Genomic DNA, 19453 nt, shown 5'->3' with positions numbered 1-19453 from the left:
TCTGGCATATTATGATACTATTTATAATTGTATTTTCATTTATTTGAAAACCTGGATGTTAAGGAAACAGACACGGAATTTTTTAAGGAATTTTTTTTTTTAAATAAAAAGGCACAGAAAAGCTTTCTCTTAAATTCCTCATTCAAACATTACGAAATTAATTAGCTTCAAGCGCCATTTGATCAGCATCACTTACAAAATCACCAATACAACTCATACATCACTTCATGCTAGTCACATAACTTCTTTCACATTCTTTTTCACTATTGAAACGTGTTTTAGATATCCAAAATTCATTGCATTTCCGCTTTATACAGCAGCATAATTCATGCCCGAGACTCTGCGAAATGTTGCACTTCGATTCCCAGTTGCTGGGAAAGCAAAACGGCGTTTACCACTGGACTTCGATTGAACTTCTAACACTTTGGACTCTTCTGCGACAGGTTTTGGCTGTTCACCACTGGTAAAAGATGAGAGGGATTGAAGGTTCTTTGAAGATGTAAGAGGCTCCACCTTGATCTCTTTAACTGCTTTTAGCTGTTCATCCCTTGTGGAACATGAGTGGAATGGTAGATTCACCTATCATTAAAATGAACAGCTAATTAATAAAATACGATTAAATGAAATCGTATTTAATTTATGGAATGCACCAATTAAGAAATGCAGATGACAGCTATGCTAGTCAAGGATACAAGATGGCATTCACTTTGGCAACAATCGAACCCTTGGACAACCTCCCCTTATGAATTTCACATAATGATGACTCACACAACAAACAGGCCAACAAGTAGACAGGTTTCATAACAGTTGAAAAAGTAACCATCCAAATTAAAGTAAATAATGGAATAAAGATCCAAAAAAATTAACACATTTTATCTTTTATTTTCTTTTCCTTTTTTAACAAGAGAGAAAAACATTTATAACTAACAATGGCCTTAGGAAATTAACATTCAAAAAGAGGCAAAAGAAAGAAAGAAAGAGAAATCAGCAGCACATACTCATTTTGCCATTTGACGAGAAATCAGCAACACATAGTCACCCCTTTACCAGAACAGAATAATTGCAGAGCAAGCAAAAATAATGAGCACATTAAACTCGCCTTTTTTTTCAGTATCAAACTTTCTCTTTGGGTTACCCACCAGTGCTCCAAAACCACGGGTAGGTTTCTTTAGAGCCTGAACAGATGCTTCAGTAACCTATAAAGAAATAAACATTTTAATCTACAGCTATCAATTTAAGATTATAATCAATACAAGGCATTAACATTTTACAACCTTAACTGAAGAGCATATGCCAGTATTTGTCTCTCTACTTTGACACAAGTTAGTATGCTTTCTCTAGGAAGCTCCGAGATATGAATGCTGGACTCCTTTTCTTCACCATTTGTTCCAGGATGCCCCAAAGATCCTAGTCCTTTTCTGTTAGGTTCTGTAACACTGCTTCCAAATTTCAAAGAAGGTGGTAGATGTGGAATGATGCTAAGCATTGAACGCATTGCCACCACCAACACTTTCTACTGTAACATTTGAATTTTTCACATTTGTGGAAGTCTCAGCGACTAAAGCTTCAGTTTCATCATTAAGTGCTAAATTTACTTCAGAGGCCTCCACAATCAGAGATTTAATTTTACAAAAATAAATGGAAACAATAACGAAGAATTTAACACCAAAGAGAGTTGGAACTTAGAAAGTATCAAGTCTATTCTCTATAGCTAAAAAAGCTACATCAAACATGGATCAACAATTAAATACTAGGACTACTTAATCAGTGAGTAGTTACTAAACAAGCCCATTTAACAAGTCATACCCTATCAAACTGTCCTAATGCATAAAATATCCATGCTAGACTTTCACACAAAATTATTGAAGCAGAATAACACTTATAATTTATGCTTGCCTAGCTAATGAACTTTCCTTTTGCCTGTTGTGAAGGACAACATAGCTTCAAAATGTACAAAATTTTCCTGAATATATGAAGGGCCAAAGATCTATATCACATGTTCCAACATTAATTTGGTTAACTCTTTATAAACCCTTCATTTTTTTCAGAAGAAACTAAAACAATATCATTACTTCAAGAAATTACAAGAGAGTGAACAAGTTGTCCACAAAAGTTAAGATCCATCTAAAGGATCTATACAGAAAGGTTTGAACAACTCAACAAAAGCTACAAACAACTCAAAATTCAATGCCAATAGCCAAAATTAAACCAAAACCCCTCCCCAATCTAAGTGAATAAAGAAAAAGGAAGTATCTTGAAAAGCTTTAGAGACTTAATCCCACAGAGAAGCAAGCAAACGAACTCTTTATAAACCCTTCATGACCAAAATGATTTTAAAATTACTAAATGAATTTACAACAGGTGATCATTTTAATATTCACAAACATATAATTAGTAGGAACGAGAGCATGAGCAATAACAGCTAAAATTCATTCAAATCCTATTTCCAAAATTTATACAAGTACACTCCCTTCCCTCCATGAGGTCTAAACAGATCCCACGTGGTAAATTACACGTCACAGGAGGTTGTACACTCAATATTTCCTTTTTTTTTTTTTTTTTTTTTTCACTAGCTTTCAACATTATGAAACAATTTACTCCAGCTCAGCTTTCTTCTTATGAAGCTCATAAAGATAAGGAATTTATAGTATGGGTGAATTAATTTCTTTTTTTCTTTCGGTAGACATTAATTACTAACAAAAAATAACAATTCATCATGTACAGTTTGACTATTTGATACCTAGTATATGCTATCCAATAAACAGTCAATCCATTCAAGGCTGAGAAGGGTAAGATTCACTGAAACAGCTCAATACCAAGTCACCACTAGATTACTGTCATGAAACTAGTTTATGCAAGTCTTACGACTTCCATTTGTCCCTCTTTTAACTGTTGAGCAACGGCTTCAAAAGCAGTAGCATTCTGAGAATCCCTAATAATGCTAACTAACGAGCCAAGATTACGCTCAATATATGGATGCTTCGATTTCAATAATCGGCATGACTTGCTAGGAGTAATAGGCATCTGTTTGGCTTTTATCACCAGAAAGAAAAAATGTGAATCAGGTCAAAACTCAATGAATGAGTGTTATAAATAACAAAGATATAATTTAAGTTAAACGGAAAATTGGAGCAGTTTTTTACTAATTTCAAGAAGAGTTTTGTTAGGCGAAATATAACCAGTAACTTCATCCTCTGTACGGGCAACAACATCTCACCATTGACAAAGGCCCTGCAAACCATTTAAGTTGGGACCTATAAGAAAATGAAGTAGACATGTATACACAAATATGTTATAACCATAAAAGTAGGTTATAATAATGTGTCAATCAGTTGATCTCCCAAGTGTCATCAAATCATCTAAAAATTTAAAAGTATAATCCTTGACACAACCATACAGATGACTATGGTGCCATTTGAGGCTTGTCAAAGATGTCAAAGAAAAGTCTCTGTGTTGTAGACAGTTCATTTCCCGTGGCTTACAATCCTCATGCATATAAGATGGATAATGTAAATAAATTTAAAAAAAAAACTTACAAGCTGCTGAGCATTCAATTCAGTCCCCTGCAACCTATTTCAACATAGGAAAATAAGTAGCTACTGATTAGTTTCTACTCAAAAAAATGATAAAACAAGAGATGTAAATAAAATTTTTAGTACAAGATGTTAAATTCAAGCAGGTAGCAGTCATCTTAAACTAAGATAATAAGGAACTAACCCATATATATAGAGATATGAATTCTCTGTCAGAAGCTCTTTTTCATACAGCTGCATGCATTTATCGTAACTACGCTTGTCGACCTGTTTGCAAGTGAAATTTGCTCAACATGATGAAAGTACAGTCATTAATGGAAAATAAATAGAAAGAACAATTACAAATCCCCACAAAACTCATGCTTCTCAATACTTTTACTTGGAAGGGAAATGAATCAAACTTAAGACAATGAGACACGAGGGAATGTCAAACAAAGACTTCATTAACTCAAAATAGGTTGAAAAACAGAGATGGCTTATATTATCGACATTCTACTCTCAATGATGTATAATTCACAAGCAGAAACAAGGATCAAAATGAAGGTCGAAACAAGGATCAAAATGAAGGTCAAAACAAGCTCTACATTGTCAAAGAGATCCATAAGGAACTTATTAAAGAACACACGGTTTGCATGAATTATACCTCTTATCATTGAAGCATCAGAGGTTTCGGACTCCTTAGACATGGAGAACAATTTGATTTTCATCATATCATATATATACAACGAATAGCGTGTATCTTCTCTGGCATATCTGTCATCACAAGTAAAATCAAATTGTTCAGATATGCCAACCCCCAAATGTAAATTACTTTTCAACGTTAGCAAATGCAGATACATTCATTACCAAGTGGAGTATCTGCACTTTATTTTCAAGAAATCAATATCAGAAAAGCAGAAGTTAGAAACAAAAAGGAGAAATGGAAAGTAAAACTTACCTGAGCATCTTGCCAGGGTGGGGGCGTAATCTCCAATCTGCATTCTGATATCTGCAATGAGTTGACTGATCAACCTTAGCAGAAAGGAAGGATGGAAAATAAAATTGAAACATAAATTATAGAAAAAAGAAACCAAACATGGAGAGAATCAGAAGTAAATTAAAGGACCCACTCTTTGTTGGCAGTAACTCCACAAAAGTGCCATAGAAGATACTCCAAACTATTTCTCTCCAATTTCAAGACCGTTGAGGCCTGAGATAAAGTCAAAGAGAAATTTCACCCTCACTTCAATCGCAATGGTAATACTTAAAATAAACTAAGAACATATTAGGCATGAAAATATAAAAGATCAGAAGCATAACAAAAAACATCATCAAAAAGGGGAAAAGAAGGACCACGTATTGGGAATACATCAATATGCATAGTTGACATGAAAAACTACTTCAGTAAAATCGACTTGCTACATACAGATTCTTTCTTACTTGAGTCAGAAAATAATAAATGCTGCTTTTTGAAGCCAAACTTTAACTGAAAAAAAATTCAAATTAATTGAAAATACAAACAATAATACTACACCCACAACCTTTTTATACAAACTATCTCTCACAAACTTATGTGGCAAAAGATGATTGGGTGAATGTTTATTTTAAATTTAAAGTCACCCAATCATCTTTTACCACATAAGTTTGTGAGAGAAAGTTTGTATAAAAAGGTTGTGGGGGTAGTATTACTCAAATACAAAAGCATAATATGAAACAGAATGTCAGCCTAACTAATTCAGTAGCAAGCAAGATTGAGCATCATTAATTGCAAATAAGACCATATGTGGTATCTTAAATCAAAAATTCCCGATGACATCTAATATGAGAAATTCAAATTAACTCAAAATAAAATCCTAATTTTCAAAGTAGTGGATTCAAAGTGCAATCCTGTCCAGTATAAAACATATTGCAAAAATATATGCAAAAGTCTCATTGAAGCCATACAATATCCAGATCTGCTCCATGCATGACCTAATTACATTAAATATTATCATTAAATAAAGTAGATAAGTCAAAAAGCCAAAAGAGTAGTGTGGTTGAAGAGAAAAACCTTTTTCTTGGTAGGGTCTTTGGAAACTTCCCCAAGATATGGGCCCACATGGACGCAAAGGTTTCATGTATCTACCAAAAAATCTTCAGTTCTGGTAGAAATTTGCATCAGGCAAGTCAATCCTTGGAAAGATCGATATTGATTATGCTCCAAATCGACCTAGAGAAAGGTTAAACAAATGTTACAACGTTTTCATATTTACTTGAGGATCTCCCTTTCTCATGAAGTAGAAACTAATACCAGGTTTATTTCATCCATATTTGCTTAAGGATCTCCTCTTGCCATTAAGGAAAAACTAATACCAGTATTTTTTTTTTTTTTTTTTTTTAAAATTCATATTTGCTCAAGGATCTCCTTTTGTCATGAAGAAAAAACTAATGCCAGGTTTATTTCATGCTAGAGAGAAAAAATGAAGATGTAGTCAAGAGTGCAGTCCCATGTGAAGATACTAGATAAATTCCTTAGGCATACAAAACTAGCACCAAGAAAAAGTAGACAGTTTATATTATTAACCTGACAGGTAGATCCCAAAGGGTGGTTTTCTTTTTTTTTTTTTTTTTTGGGTGGTGGTGGTGGTGGGGGTGTGGCGGTGCATTTTGCTAAACACCTCATTGTGCACCATATCACTTAAAGGATTAGGATCTTAACTACACTTTATCCCCAAGTATAATAGATTTGTGCAAATAAAGTTCTCTACAAAAGTAGAAATTAAAGATGCTGCAAAGATGAAACTAATATGGTAAAACTTTTAGTTAAGTACCCCACGTCAATGTACCAATTAAAAATAAATCAGCAGTCAGACTTTACCGCAAACTCATTTACACTCCACAATTTAGCAGCTAACTCCTTCAAATCTTTAACTTCTTCCACGAGCTTGACTGGTGTTTCCTCCAGTGAAGTGGGTTTTACAGGTTTAACATCCCCTATATCTTTATCCACAAACTGCAAAACAGAGAGACTCTCCTATACACATGAAGGAACAAAAATAAGCAAAAGTATTATACATATACTCTGGCAAGGATGACACAATAAATACATATACAGATAGCATGAGAAATTTTTTAAACTATGTTATAGTCGAATGAGAATGAGAACTATGAGTCTATGACATACCATGAAAATCCAAACCAGTAAAGAAAAGCATCAATATCTAACCATCCTTCCACCAAATAGAAAATGGGAGAAAATTTAAAACTATTAATCACATAATGGTACATTTAAGAGTGAGTTATATACATGAACCAGTAGGGCAAAGGGAATTCGATATAGACATATCAAGTCATTATTAAAAGATCTTGGCTGTACCCAAGAAACGTCATCATACGACTACAAATCAACATCACTTGCATCTACATACTACCTAGCATTATCCAGGATAACATCGCAGCAATAAAGCCAAAACCTAGAGTTTTCTATAGTAACAAAAATTATTTGAATAAATGATTCTGAGAGTGAATAAAGCTAGTCGGTATTAGAATTCAAAGACTGAAAAGAACATGTTTTTCCTAGACCTCAAAAGCTTCTTCTGTCCAGAAACTTCAAATCAAATACTAAACAATAATTCGCAAAAAAGAAATGAAAAAAATAATAAAAAACTAACCAGAGGATGAAGAAAGAACTGATTATCCTCACTCCTCTGTAACCAAACATGCTGAAATGGCTGGTTCAATTTATTCACCAAGATATTATACTTCTCTTGAGGTCTCTTTATAGTGGGCATATGAAACGGCGCTTTTGCTCTTTCTTTGTTAGTTTCTTTTCCTTTAGTTTGACATTCACCGAGTCACCCTGCACCTTCACCCGACTCACTGAGTCACCACCAGCACTCACCACAGACACAAACTCTCCCTTCTTATTCTTCCCATAAACCAACTGAAACCCATCTTCATTTCCCTTCTCTCCTTTCTTCTCACCCCTACATTTCTCAAATTCATCAAAAGATGCATTGTACAAAACGTCGTCGTTTATTTATTTTCAAAACCAAGAGATTTATTAATTTTAAAAATATATACAACTAATCATAGAAACTTCATTTTGATCATAAACTAATTAAAATGAATTTTCTACATAAACAATTTATTAAGTTAATTGAATTTTAAATTTCAATAAAATATTGAATATTAAAATATTAATTGTTAATTAAAACAATTTTTTTAATAATTAAATACATCAAAATGAATTAAATTTCAAATGAATTTTCTACATAAAAAAATTATTAAGTCAGACTGGACACTGGAGTTGGATCATGGATGGATTTTAAATTTCAATGAAATATTAAAATGTAAATTAGTAATTAAAAGAAAAAAATAATAATTAAATACATAAAATGAATGATAAAGAAAATATGTTTACCATTTGAATGATTATTTACTTTTTAATTAGAGATATTATACAAAAGTAAACACATTTAAGAATATATTAATTTAAATTTCAAATAAAACCATAATAGTAAGAAGTCAAATATAATTGGGTTCATGTGCTACGCATGCAACGCAAGGAAAGAAAATGAATAATCCATTCATATAGATATACATGAACTATTTCCGATTCAAAGAGGTATTGATGAATTGTGAGAGTGGGAATGCAAATGAACAAATAGTTTGGAGTTTGAAGGTTTAGGGTTTCACAATTCAAAACTTTAATATAAGACTATATTTTCGAGTAGATAAAAGTTTTGCTCTAAGAATGGAAATATTTATCACTTTGCCTGATGAACAAGAAATACTATGTGTTGAATGATTCAAATTTCTATTTATTAGTGGTCTAAGGACTAAGGGAGATGAATTTCTAAGTATCCTTCCTAATGAAGAGTAATTGAAGATCTAAGGTAATGGATTTTTTTGAAGAGAAAAATTAAAAATATTGGACTAGAGGTACACTTCAACCATAAAAAAACATTCCATGAAAAAAAGCATTGACATCTGATCATTTAGACAATCTCTAACCCATTACACCAATTTGGTGCAAAATTACACTAAATTGGTGCAAAGTTTGGTGCGAAATACTATTCCATCTCTAACCTACAATACCAAATATTACATCAAAAAGAATATTTTTTAGAATATTTTTTTTTTCATTTATTGTGATAATCAACAATTAATCTATTTCACTAATTTTTTTTGTAAATATTAATCAAATATTGGGAATGATATTTTTATTAAATAATAATTATTTTAAAAATTATACTAATTTAATAAAATTAAGCATTTATTTAATCAAATAAACATTACATTTAATATAGAAAAACATTACATCTAATATAAAATGATAAAAAAAAAAAAAACAACAACAACAACAATACAAAGGTAAAATTCCATATTGATAGTAATTTAATTTTCCGAATTAGTATGTTCTTCCCACAAATGATCAGTCTGCAGGAATAGTGTTTAGTTTATGTTATATTTTTTTTTAATTTTAGTGTTTTTAAATTAGTGTTAATTTTTATTTTGAGTTATTGTAATTTAATATTTACATTTAATAAAGTTCTATTTTTAATTTTTCATCATTTTTTAAATTATATTATTATTATGAATTTATTATTATAAATAATAATCAAATTAAATTAAATGCAAATACTCAAATTTGGTGTGATTTTTAGTATAAAATTTAATACCCAAATTAACTTAACAAAATTAAAACAAAAAAACAAAATTAAAAAATATGTATATTTTTTATTCTTGCTACAATATTACACAATTTGGCGTGCGCTTACGGTATCGCGCCAAATTTGGCATGGTGCTTTGGCGTGGGTTGGAGCACCAACCCACGCCAATTTGGTGTCTCCAACCCACGCCAAAATGGCGTAAAAACACGCCATTTTGACGTGGGTTGGAGATGCCCTTAGAAATTATGTAGGCACTAAGCAATTAAAAAGTCAGCCAATGCAATCCCACATACCCCAACCCAATAAGAAATTCAAGCCCATTAAAACCTAACGAAATTATCGGTCAGTCTAAAAACATAAAACACCCCAACCCAATGAAGTTATGAATCAGTCAAAAGGCTTTTGCTAATTGTTAATTGTATCTGTAGTTTGGTTTTGCCTTTGGGACCTCAAGTCACAGTCCGGTACACCGCTGTCATGTTTGAAATAGAGACACCAGAGTGTTATAATCGGAGAAGAAAGAGTGAAAGACAAAGGCAAATAAAGGAAAGCAAGGGCTAATGGACAAAAAATAAATTAATGAAAAGATAAACCAAGAGACTTGGGTGCACTTCTCAATACAATTTAATGAATGAAATTGACATGCCGTGTATAGGCTGACACTGACACAGGCAGCACGTTTACCCCACTCTTCACATGTCCGTCATAATATATTAACTTAATGGCTACTTGCCAGTTGCCACTGCCCACTGGCGACCTCATAATAGTACTTGCCACTAGCCACCGGCGACCTCATGATGGCCACTTGTCACAGATTTCACTTTGTTAAACTAGCGTATAAATTCTAAATTTAACCTTACTTTTTTATTTATAATTTTTTTCAACTTACAAATTGAGTTTATAAGTAGAAAATATAACTATAAGTAAAAAATTGTAGGTTATGGAAGTCACTCTTTTTTTTTTTTTTTATTATAAGTTAGTTTGATCAAATATATTATTACATTATTTTTGTTTAATTTTAAAATTCTATAATATACTCTTATTTAATGTAATATATTTTTTTAGTCATTTTATAATAAAATATACTTATAAATTATATTTTACCAAATATGTCAACTACTTATTAATCACTTATAAGTACTTTAACCAAACAAGTAATTGCTTAAAATTTTAAATGTTTATAAGCTAATTTTTATAAAAACACTTGTTATTTATAAACTAATTTTCATAAGTTCAGATAAACACCCTCTTAATCTGTTTTATGTAAATGTAAGTATGTGAATTATTTACTAAATTTATGCTATTATTTATACTAGTTAGCGGCTAGTAAGATTATTGTATCACGTACAATACTACTGATATTATGAATAATAAATAATATGTTGATGCTTTTGGATGATTTTATAAAGTCTTACGTAACTTGTCATTTTCGATCTCTTCATCCTTCACCATGTTACTGCCACTGCAAGTGAACCAGACAGTACTGTTTTATTTCTCTGAGGGGTTAGTATTTAGGGAGAACGGCTTACAACTACCTAAGGTTTGCCGTAATGATAAATTGACACTAAAAGATTTAAAAATGATAAATTAGTACCTTCTATCATGTACTAATAGTAATTTTCATTTGCTAAAAGGATAATACAGTAATTTCATGTACAATCACCAAACTTTATTTGAGAAATATTAGTCTATTTTTAATTATTTTTAGACCTCTTAAGTTTATTAATTTAATCAAATACCCCCAGAAAAAAGTTTAAAAATTAAAAAAAACACCCCCACCTACCCATACTTGCCAGATTCTGGCAACCACTGCCGGCGGTAGCCAGAATCCGTCACAACGGTCTACACCACCCGGAAATGGTCGGTAATTCACCGATCTGGCCTTTTTCGGCCATATCTGTGGTGGATTTAGTCAGAAAAGACCATATCGACGCGTTACGACACAGATCTGACCAGTCTGTGTCGTAACGCAATTTTCTCGCTAGATTCCACTGGTAGTGGCTGGAATCTGGCATTGCGGGTGGTGGGAGTGTTTTTGTCATTTTACAAAAAATTTATATATTGGGGTGTTTAGTTAAATTAGAAAACCTATGTGGTAAAAAAAATATATCAAATTTTCAAGGGCATTTTAGTCTTTTCAACATTAGCAAATGGAAATCACTAACAGCACATGATGGAAGGTACCGGTTTGTCATTGTTAAACCTTTTGGGTACCAATTTATTATTATAGTAAACCTTGGGTAGGTGTAAGTTGTTCGGCCTCGTATTAATCTCAATCACCCTTAGGGGCAGTTTGGTTCGGGGTTAAGTAGGATTACTGGGGTAATGTCATCCTATATTACTTGATTACCACGTTTGGTTGTCAAGTAATATAAGATGCCAGTAATCTTTAAATACTAATATTGTTTACTATTGGTAATATAAGAGGTAATCTGATTACCTCCATTTTCTTAGGTTTTCTGAGATTACCAGGGTTATCTTTTTTTGTTACAATTTTATCCCTTATTAATAAAAATTTTGGACAATAATACCCTTACTTTAAAATAAATTTACATTAATATCATATTTCAATTTTACCCTTTGTAATTAAAATTTTGGACAATAATGCCCTTATATTTAAAATAATTTACAGACCACCAAGCCACCACCACCACAGCCACCCACCACCACCGCCGACAGCGGGTCAACCACCGCGGACCACCGCCGGAAAATCGCCGGAGCCCCTAAAAACACTGAAAATTCTGTGGGGGGCTCCGGGAGGCTTCGATATGGCCGTTTTCGGCCATATTGATGGCCGAAAACGGCCATATCGGGCCAGATCTGGCCGGAAATGGCCAGATCCGGAATAGATCTGGCCATTAACGGCCAGATCCGTGGCCGTTAACGGCCAGGTCTCGTCCAGACCTGGCCGATAATGGCCAGGGATCTGGCCGTTTTCGGCCATCAATATGGCCAAAAACGGCCATATCGAAGCCTCCCGGAGCCTCCCACATAATTTTCAGTGTTTTTAGGGGCTCCGGCGGTTTTCCGGCGGTTGTTCGCGGTGGCGGCAGGCGGCGGCAGGAGGTGGGGGTGATTTCGTCATGAATTAAAGTTTTTTTATAAGCGGGGGTGTTTTAGCTAAATCTGAAATATTGGGGGTTAAAAAAATATTCAAAAATTAATAATAAAAATAATATTATATTAATATTTAAAAGAGGGTCAATTTAGTAATTTAAATAACATACCCACCAATTTATTCCCATAACCAAACATATTAATATAACATACCCACCAACTAACCAAACATATTTTCTTAAAGATTCCCAGTAATCTTCCAAGGTAATTTATCTTTCCAGTAATCTAATATTCCCAGTAATCTAACATTCCTGAACCAAACGCTCCCTTAAAGCTAACTGTCGTAATTAATTCCTTTGATTGACCCATAAAATCTGATCAAAGGACACAAAAACCATTATGTCTTATTGAATATAGTAAAATAAGCAAAACAATGGCAATGATTGTTAACTAAGAGATCACGCTATTGGTAGGTATATTATATTAATATGTTTGGTTGTGATGAATAAATTAGTAGATGTGCTATTTAAATTACTGAATTGTCTTTTAATTAAATATTATTATTATATTATTTTTTAATATTCATTATTATTTAGATTATTTTATAACCCCCTGCATTTAAAAACTTAACAAAAACAACCTCATAATAAAAGTTTGAAAAATCAACAAAGCACCCCCACCAACCCAGCCACTGCCGGCCGCTAGCACCCACCACGGGCCATCAGCAATCAATAACCTAACAATGCAAGAAAGGCAAGAAATGGCCTCCGTGCGCTGTATGACCATTTTGGCCGTCCATGGCTATATCAGCGCACGATGGCCATTTTCGACCTTCCGTGCGTCGTTCCCGCAGCCGGCCACGGCGGTTGTTACCGGCAGCGGTAGGTGGCTAGAGGTGGTGGCTTGGATGGGTTGTAATTTGTTTGGAATTCAAGGATAATTTTGTCCAAAAAGTTAATTAATTGGGATGAAATATTAAAAGCCATATTCATGTAAATAAATTTAAAAATAAGAGTATTATTCTCCTCAAATTTTATTAATAAGGGATAAAATTGTAACAAAGAAAGATAACCCTGTTAATCTTAGAATACCTAAGAAAATTGATGTAATCAAATTACCTCAAATATTACCAATAGTAAACATTATTGATATTAAAAGATTACGGGTATCTTATATTACTTGACAACCAAACATGGTAATCAAGTAATATAAGATGATTAAACCCCAGTAATCTCTAATATCTCCTAACCAAACGCCCCCATAAGGGCATTTGGCTTAGGAAATATTGGATTACTGAGAATGTTGGATTACTGGAAAGTTGGATTACCTTGAAGATTACTGGGAACATTTAAGAAAATGTGTTTGGTTAATTAGTTTGTATGTTCTATTAATATGTTTGGTTGAGAGGAATAAATTGGTGGGTATGTTTTTTAAATTACTGAATTGTCCTCTAATTAAATATTATTATTATATTATTTTGTAATATTGATTGTTAAATAATCCCCCTACATTTAAAAACTTAGCAAAAATAACCCCATAATAAAAGTTTGAAGAATCAACAAAGCACCCCCACTAACCCAGTCATTGCCGGTCACTGGCAACCTAATGACGCACAGAAGGCAGGAAATGACCTTCGTGTACCGTATGACCATTTCTTGCTAGAGATCTGGTGACCAGACATAACAAATCTGGCTGTTGACGGCCAGATTGATGACGAACCTGGTAGTCAACGGCCAGATCGATGGCATTGAATGTGTAATTTTTAACTGCGAGTTTGAATGTGTAATTTTTATATAAAACAAATATATTAAATACATGGATCAAATTGATATTAATGAGGTGAAAAGAAGGGGCATGGGATGGGAGGGTTTGAAGGAATAGTAGAGGGGTGAAATTATAACTTGGAATAGGCTGGGTAAAGATTAGGAGTTTAAGGTGTGGAGTGGAGTGGAGTGGGGGAGATATGGAGTCTATGCATTGGCCAATTAATTTTTTTCTGTTTGCTTCTCCCTCACCGCTTCAGATAAATACTCTTTGCAGATTTTTTTTTTTTTTTTTTTTTTGGCTAAAAGATTCTTTTGAGTAGAAACCACATCCTTGCCTTCTTAATTATCGAAAACTTAGGGTGCGTTTGTTTTGTTATTTTGGATAGGATTTTAGAAATAATAGTAGATAGTAGAATAGGGTGAGTATTATGAGGCAAAATTTGAAAATTAATAAAAAAAAACCCAGAGGTTTGCTAATATAACTAAACACCCTATTGTATAAAAAATTTGTAAAATGACCAAAACACCTCCACCCACCACAGTGTCAGATTCCAGCCACCACCATCGGAATCTGGTTGGAATCTATTGTTATGACTCAAACTGATCGAATCTGGTCGGTGGTGTGTCAATCTGGTATTTTTCGACCAGATCTACCACGGATATGGTTGAAAAAGGCTAGATATGATCGTTGACAACCGCAAAAGGTCAGATCTGGTCGTCAGAGACGGCCAAAGAGTTGGTCGTTGTTGATCGTCAATGATGACCTAGAGTTGGCCATCGTTGACCGTCAATGACGACTATTTCTTTGGTCATCGCTGACGGCCTGATTTGACCAAATCGGTGAATGAACGACCATTTTCAATCGTTTTTAAGCCGTTGTGACAGATTCTGACCACCACCGATAATGGTTGTCAAAATCTGATAACTATAAGTGGATGGGGTTGTTATTATTAATTTTTATATATTTTTTGTAGTTTTTAATTAAGTTAATAAATTTAAAAAATTTAAAAGTAATTAAAAAATATAATAATATTCTTTAAATAATTAAACAAATAAATATTTTAAAAATACCATAGAGGTTTGAAATAATAAAAGCTTAAATATTAGTTGACGTTACCTCAATGATCTTTTGTTGTCCTTAATTAAAATAATAAACAATGAGACTTTTGGAGAGTGGAGAGAGCAGGTGCACTTCCCAAGAGTCAATACAATTCACTGAGTGAAATTGACATGCCTTGCGGAGGCTGACACAAGTAGCCCACTTTCCTAATTTTTCTAAGGCACGTGACCCACTCTTCAGAATTTACATGTCGTTCCGAACGAAAGGAAAGAAAATGAATAATCAGTCGTATAGATATGCATCAACTTGACATGCCGTGCATAGGCTGACACTGACACAAGTAGCCCCACTCTTCACAATTTCACATGTCCTCCATAATACATGGAAAATGATAGAGTTTTCACATGTCCTCCGTAATATATGGAAAATGATAGAGTTTTTGACTGGTCTGTATCGATTTTATATTCTGATCGTTGATTAATATTAATTAATAATATATAAATAATTAGAATTATATCACGTCATTCAATGCACAAAATCGATACACACCAAATTGTAACATTACCCATAATATATTAACTTAATGGCTACTTGCCTGTCGCCACTGCCCAACCTCATAATGGCACTTGCCATTACCCACTGGCGACCGGCTACTTGTCACATGTTTCACTCAATCTGAGGAATGTAAATGTAAGTATGTGAATTATTTATTAAATTTATGCTATTTGTTGGTGATACAATTTAGACATCAACTATTTATACGTGTGAAATATTAAGTAGATTAAAAAGACACGTATTATATGAGAATATTAAATTAACTAAGGGATAAAGAGGCCATGTTTAAAGTGGTTGGAATATTCAAAACAGAATCCTATGTCTGTCTGTTATATTAATAAGAGTGTTGCTATTATATTAATAAGAGGATAAAGGTTAGGTCACACTCAATGAGTTAAGTTACTATTTAAAGAGAATACAAAAGAGAGAGAAAATAAGCTATTTTAGAGTAAAATTAGTCAATCTTAAAAATAAGAGAGAAGACATTTATTTATAGTGGGAGAAACCAAAATAATGATTACTAAATTTGTAAGTGAGTGAATATCGTGCAGATCCTTCTCTACGTCCCATTGTTTACCTGTTCGAAGGATTTCTTTGACTTAAGCAGGGTTTAAATATATGGATGATTTCTAACCACCTTTTAATCTGACACTCACTTACTACACTGATGAGGCATGCCACTTACGCTATTACGTGATATGGCTACGTTTGAACGATCATAAATCCTTCTCCAATTCTAACCATCCCATACTGATAAAGCTCTACCTCAATCCTACCTTTTTCAAGCATAACACTATTAATGTTTGTTTTATACTTCAAATTTTAGTTAGCGGCTGATAAATAATATGCCGATGCTTTTGGATGATTTTATAAAGTCTTAAGTAACTCGTCGTTTTTGATCTCTTCATCCTTCACCATATTACTGCCACTGCAAGTGAAGTGAGTCAGAGTGCCGGACAGTACCGTCTGCTTTCTCAAAGGGTTGGTATTAATCTCAATCAACCCTAAAGCTAACCGTTGCAATTAATTCCATTAATTGACCATAAAATCAGATCAAAGGACACAAAAACCTTTGGTGCGTTTGTTTCCTGTTTTTATCCATATTTCTAATTCTATTCTCCAAAAAATATTTGTTATATTATTCAAAAAATATTAGTCTATTTTTTAATTACTTTTAGACCCCTAAAATTCATTAATTTCATTAAATACCTCCAAAAAAAGTTTAAAAATTAACAAAAACATCACCATCCATTCATATTTATCAGATTCTAACAACCACCATCCTTGGTAGTCAAAATCTGTCTATGTTTACACCACCGAAAATGGTCGATAATTCACCAATTTGACCGTCAGCAAGGGCCAAAGAAATGGTCATCGTTGACAGACAACGACGGCCATATCTTTGGCCGTCAGTGATGGACTTTTTTGGCCAGACCCGTGGTGGAATTGGCTAGATCCGTGGTAGAACTGGCCAGAAAATGCCATATCGATGCGTTACGACACAGATCCGACCGGTCTATGTTGTAACGCAATTTTTTGACCAGATTCCGATGGTGGTAGTCAGAATTTGGCACTGCAGGTGGTGGGGGTATTTTTGTTATTTTACATAATTTTTATATATTGTGGTGTTTAATTAAATTAGCAAACCTACGGGGTTTTTTTATAAATTTTTAAATTTTACCTAGTAATACTCTTGTATTCAATTACCCAATATCATTTTTAAAATTATATCCAAAATAATAAACCAAACACACCCTTTATGTCTCATTAAATATACTAAAATAAGCAAAACAATAGTATTGATGATTAATTTAGGAGATCATGCATGACGAATAACATAGAATATAAATCACATCACAAACATAAATGATATTTAGCTGGTTTAACCTAATCTGTCTATATCCATGAATAAAAGAGAAATCATTATAGTAATATAAAAATGGATATACAATATTACACATACCATGAACCCAATATCTAACCCATTCTCATTAACAAAGCAGACACAAACCTAGTTTCTACCCTCAATCCATGGTTTTTAACAAAGCAGACACATCATATACCGTGTGTTTTCCACGTCCTCTCCTAATCTTAAATTAGTTCTCACATTTATGTATTTTCCACGTCCTCTCCTAATCTTAAATTAGTTCTCACATTTATATTTACAGGTGATACATGAGATATTATACTTCTAATATATATGAATCTTATTTTATTAATAAATCTTAATAAGACTCTTATAATTATATTTCTATTTATAATTATATTACTAATTAAATAGATATTTCTAAAGAGATACAATTTATATGGAAAAGGAGTTAAAATATCCCAACAATTATGTAATAATAAGAGCAGAAGCAAAATCCTTATATGAAAGTTAAAACAATAAGGAAAAAAGTATTATAAAAAGTAATATCCCAGCTCCGTCGTAATTAATTCCGGTAATTGACCAACAAAATCTGATCAAAAGACATAAAAACCTTTATACGTCTTATTGAATATAGCAAAAGAAGTTAAACAATAGTAGTGATTTTTAGGAGATCACACGTAGTAAAAATAAATATCATAGAATATAAATCACACCACAAATAAGACATAATATTTAACGTGGTTTCATACTTTCATTATTATTATTATTATTATTATTATTGGTCTCTGATATTAAACTAACCTATTAATTTTTTTTTAGAAATCTTCCCTGGGCCTCTGTGGATAACGATAGCAATGTTGTTAGATATACTTACATATAATTAAATATTCTTGGTGTTATGATATGAGTCTTATTATCAATTTGATTCTTACAAAGACAAACACCTGATCCTCTACCCTTAAGGAAACACAACCTTCACTGAACAATGCACCTAATCGCAAAAAGAATTACAAGATTTGAGAATAAAAGTGAAAAAAACCCAGCAGAGAAAACAGTTCTCAAATGGAGTTGAAAAATCTGCTTGCAAACTGGCGATTAATGAGTTTATATACTGCTTGACCAAAGACTTGATGGCCACCGTTGGATCACAAGAAGAAGCAACGATCAGGATTCATTTATACGGAAAAAACCAAAACGACAGTGTATGTGCGCTTCACATTTAACACTTGGATACGGTTATGTCAAGGAGTAATGCTACAGTTACCGACTGGTGTGTACCGATTTTGTGCACTGAATGACGTGGCACAATCCTGACCGTTTATTTATTATCAGTTAATATTAATCAACGGCCAGGATTTTGTCACGTCATTCGGTGCACAAAATCGGTACACACCAGTCAGTAAGTCTATCATTTTCCTATATCAAGATACAAGTAGCAGAAGTAATTTGAAGTCATGCCCAATGACTAACACAAATATAATCAGATCATCAAAGTAAATTATTTATTTATTTGAATATCAGTAGAAAATTGATATTCCAAAAAACAGTAGACATAAACTTTGTGTACAAAAGGTATTGAGACAGAAATGAACGGACACTCACAAAAGCAAAACTCTACCAAAACTCCTCTTCTTAGCTAACAATATGATACAAGTATGAAACAGAAAGGGTGTTACTAGTGAAGAAAAAACATTGAATTTAAAGGGTCCCGTCCCGACTCATAATTTAATAGCCACCTGTTGTCATTTATTGATCTGTGATATTTTTCCTTTCCTAACTTTTATCTCCAACATGTTCAGGATTATTACTCATAAATACAAAGAATACTTCATCATTTTAATCAATTTTTTTTTTTTTTTTTTTTTGGTAGAAGACGCGTTTTAGTACAGTACAATACTGCACAACAAACGCGCCCTGGATCTTCTTTATCATATATACAAAATCGTTTTTGTTATATTTTATTTTTCATTCCGTCTATA

At 32.8% G+C, this 19453-nt stretch overlaps 1 protein-coding gene and 1 long non-coding RNA gene across 2 annotated transcripts in view; both read right to left on the bottom strand.

Annotated features, from left to right (window-relative positions):
• Positions 1-2768: 2768 nt before the first annotated feature.
• LOC116131943 lies at positions 2769-4081 on the bottom strand. Its single transcript, XR_004128334.1, has 3 exons — positions 3718-4081; positions 3537-3570; positions 2769-3231 (listed from the first exon to the last, which is right to left on the bottom strand). It is a non-coding gene; the product is annotated as an uncharacterized LOC116131943 (long non-coding RNA).
• A 158-nt stretch (positions 4082-4239) lies between these two features.
• LOC116131969 (protein RRP6-like 1) overlaps positions 4240-19453 on the bottom strand; it is a 66764-nt gene continuing 51550 nt past the window's right edge. Inside the window, exons 2-6 of the mRNA XM_031417652.1 lie at positions 6370-6525; positions 4643-4722; positions 4471-4544; positions 4380-4391; positions 4240-4286 (exon numbers count right to left, since the gene is read on the bottom strand). Of these exons, the coding sequence (XP_031273512.1) occupies positions 4240-4286; positions 4380-4391; positions 4471-4544; positions 4643-4722; positions 6370-6525 (369 nt within the window). The remainder of the gene's footprint in view (positions 4287-4379; positions 4392-4470; positions 4545-4642; positions 4723-6369; positions 6526-19453) is intronic.

The sequence above is a fragment of the Pistacia vera genome, unplaced genomic scaffold (genome assembly GCF_008641045.1).
Source record: "Pistacia vera cultivar Batoury unplaced genomic scaffold, PisVer_v2 Contig1070, whole genome shotgun sequence".
Lineage (NCBI taxonomy): Eukaryota > Viridiplantae > Streptophyta > Magnoliopsida > Sapindales > Anacardiaceae > Pistacia > Pistacia vera.
The sequence above is the reverse complement of the archived record's forward strand: the minus strand, read 5'-3'. Positions and strand labels throughout refer to the sequence as shown.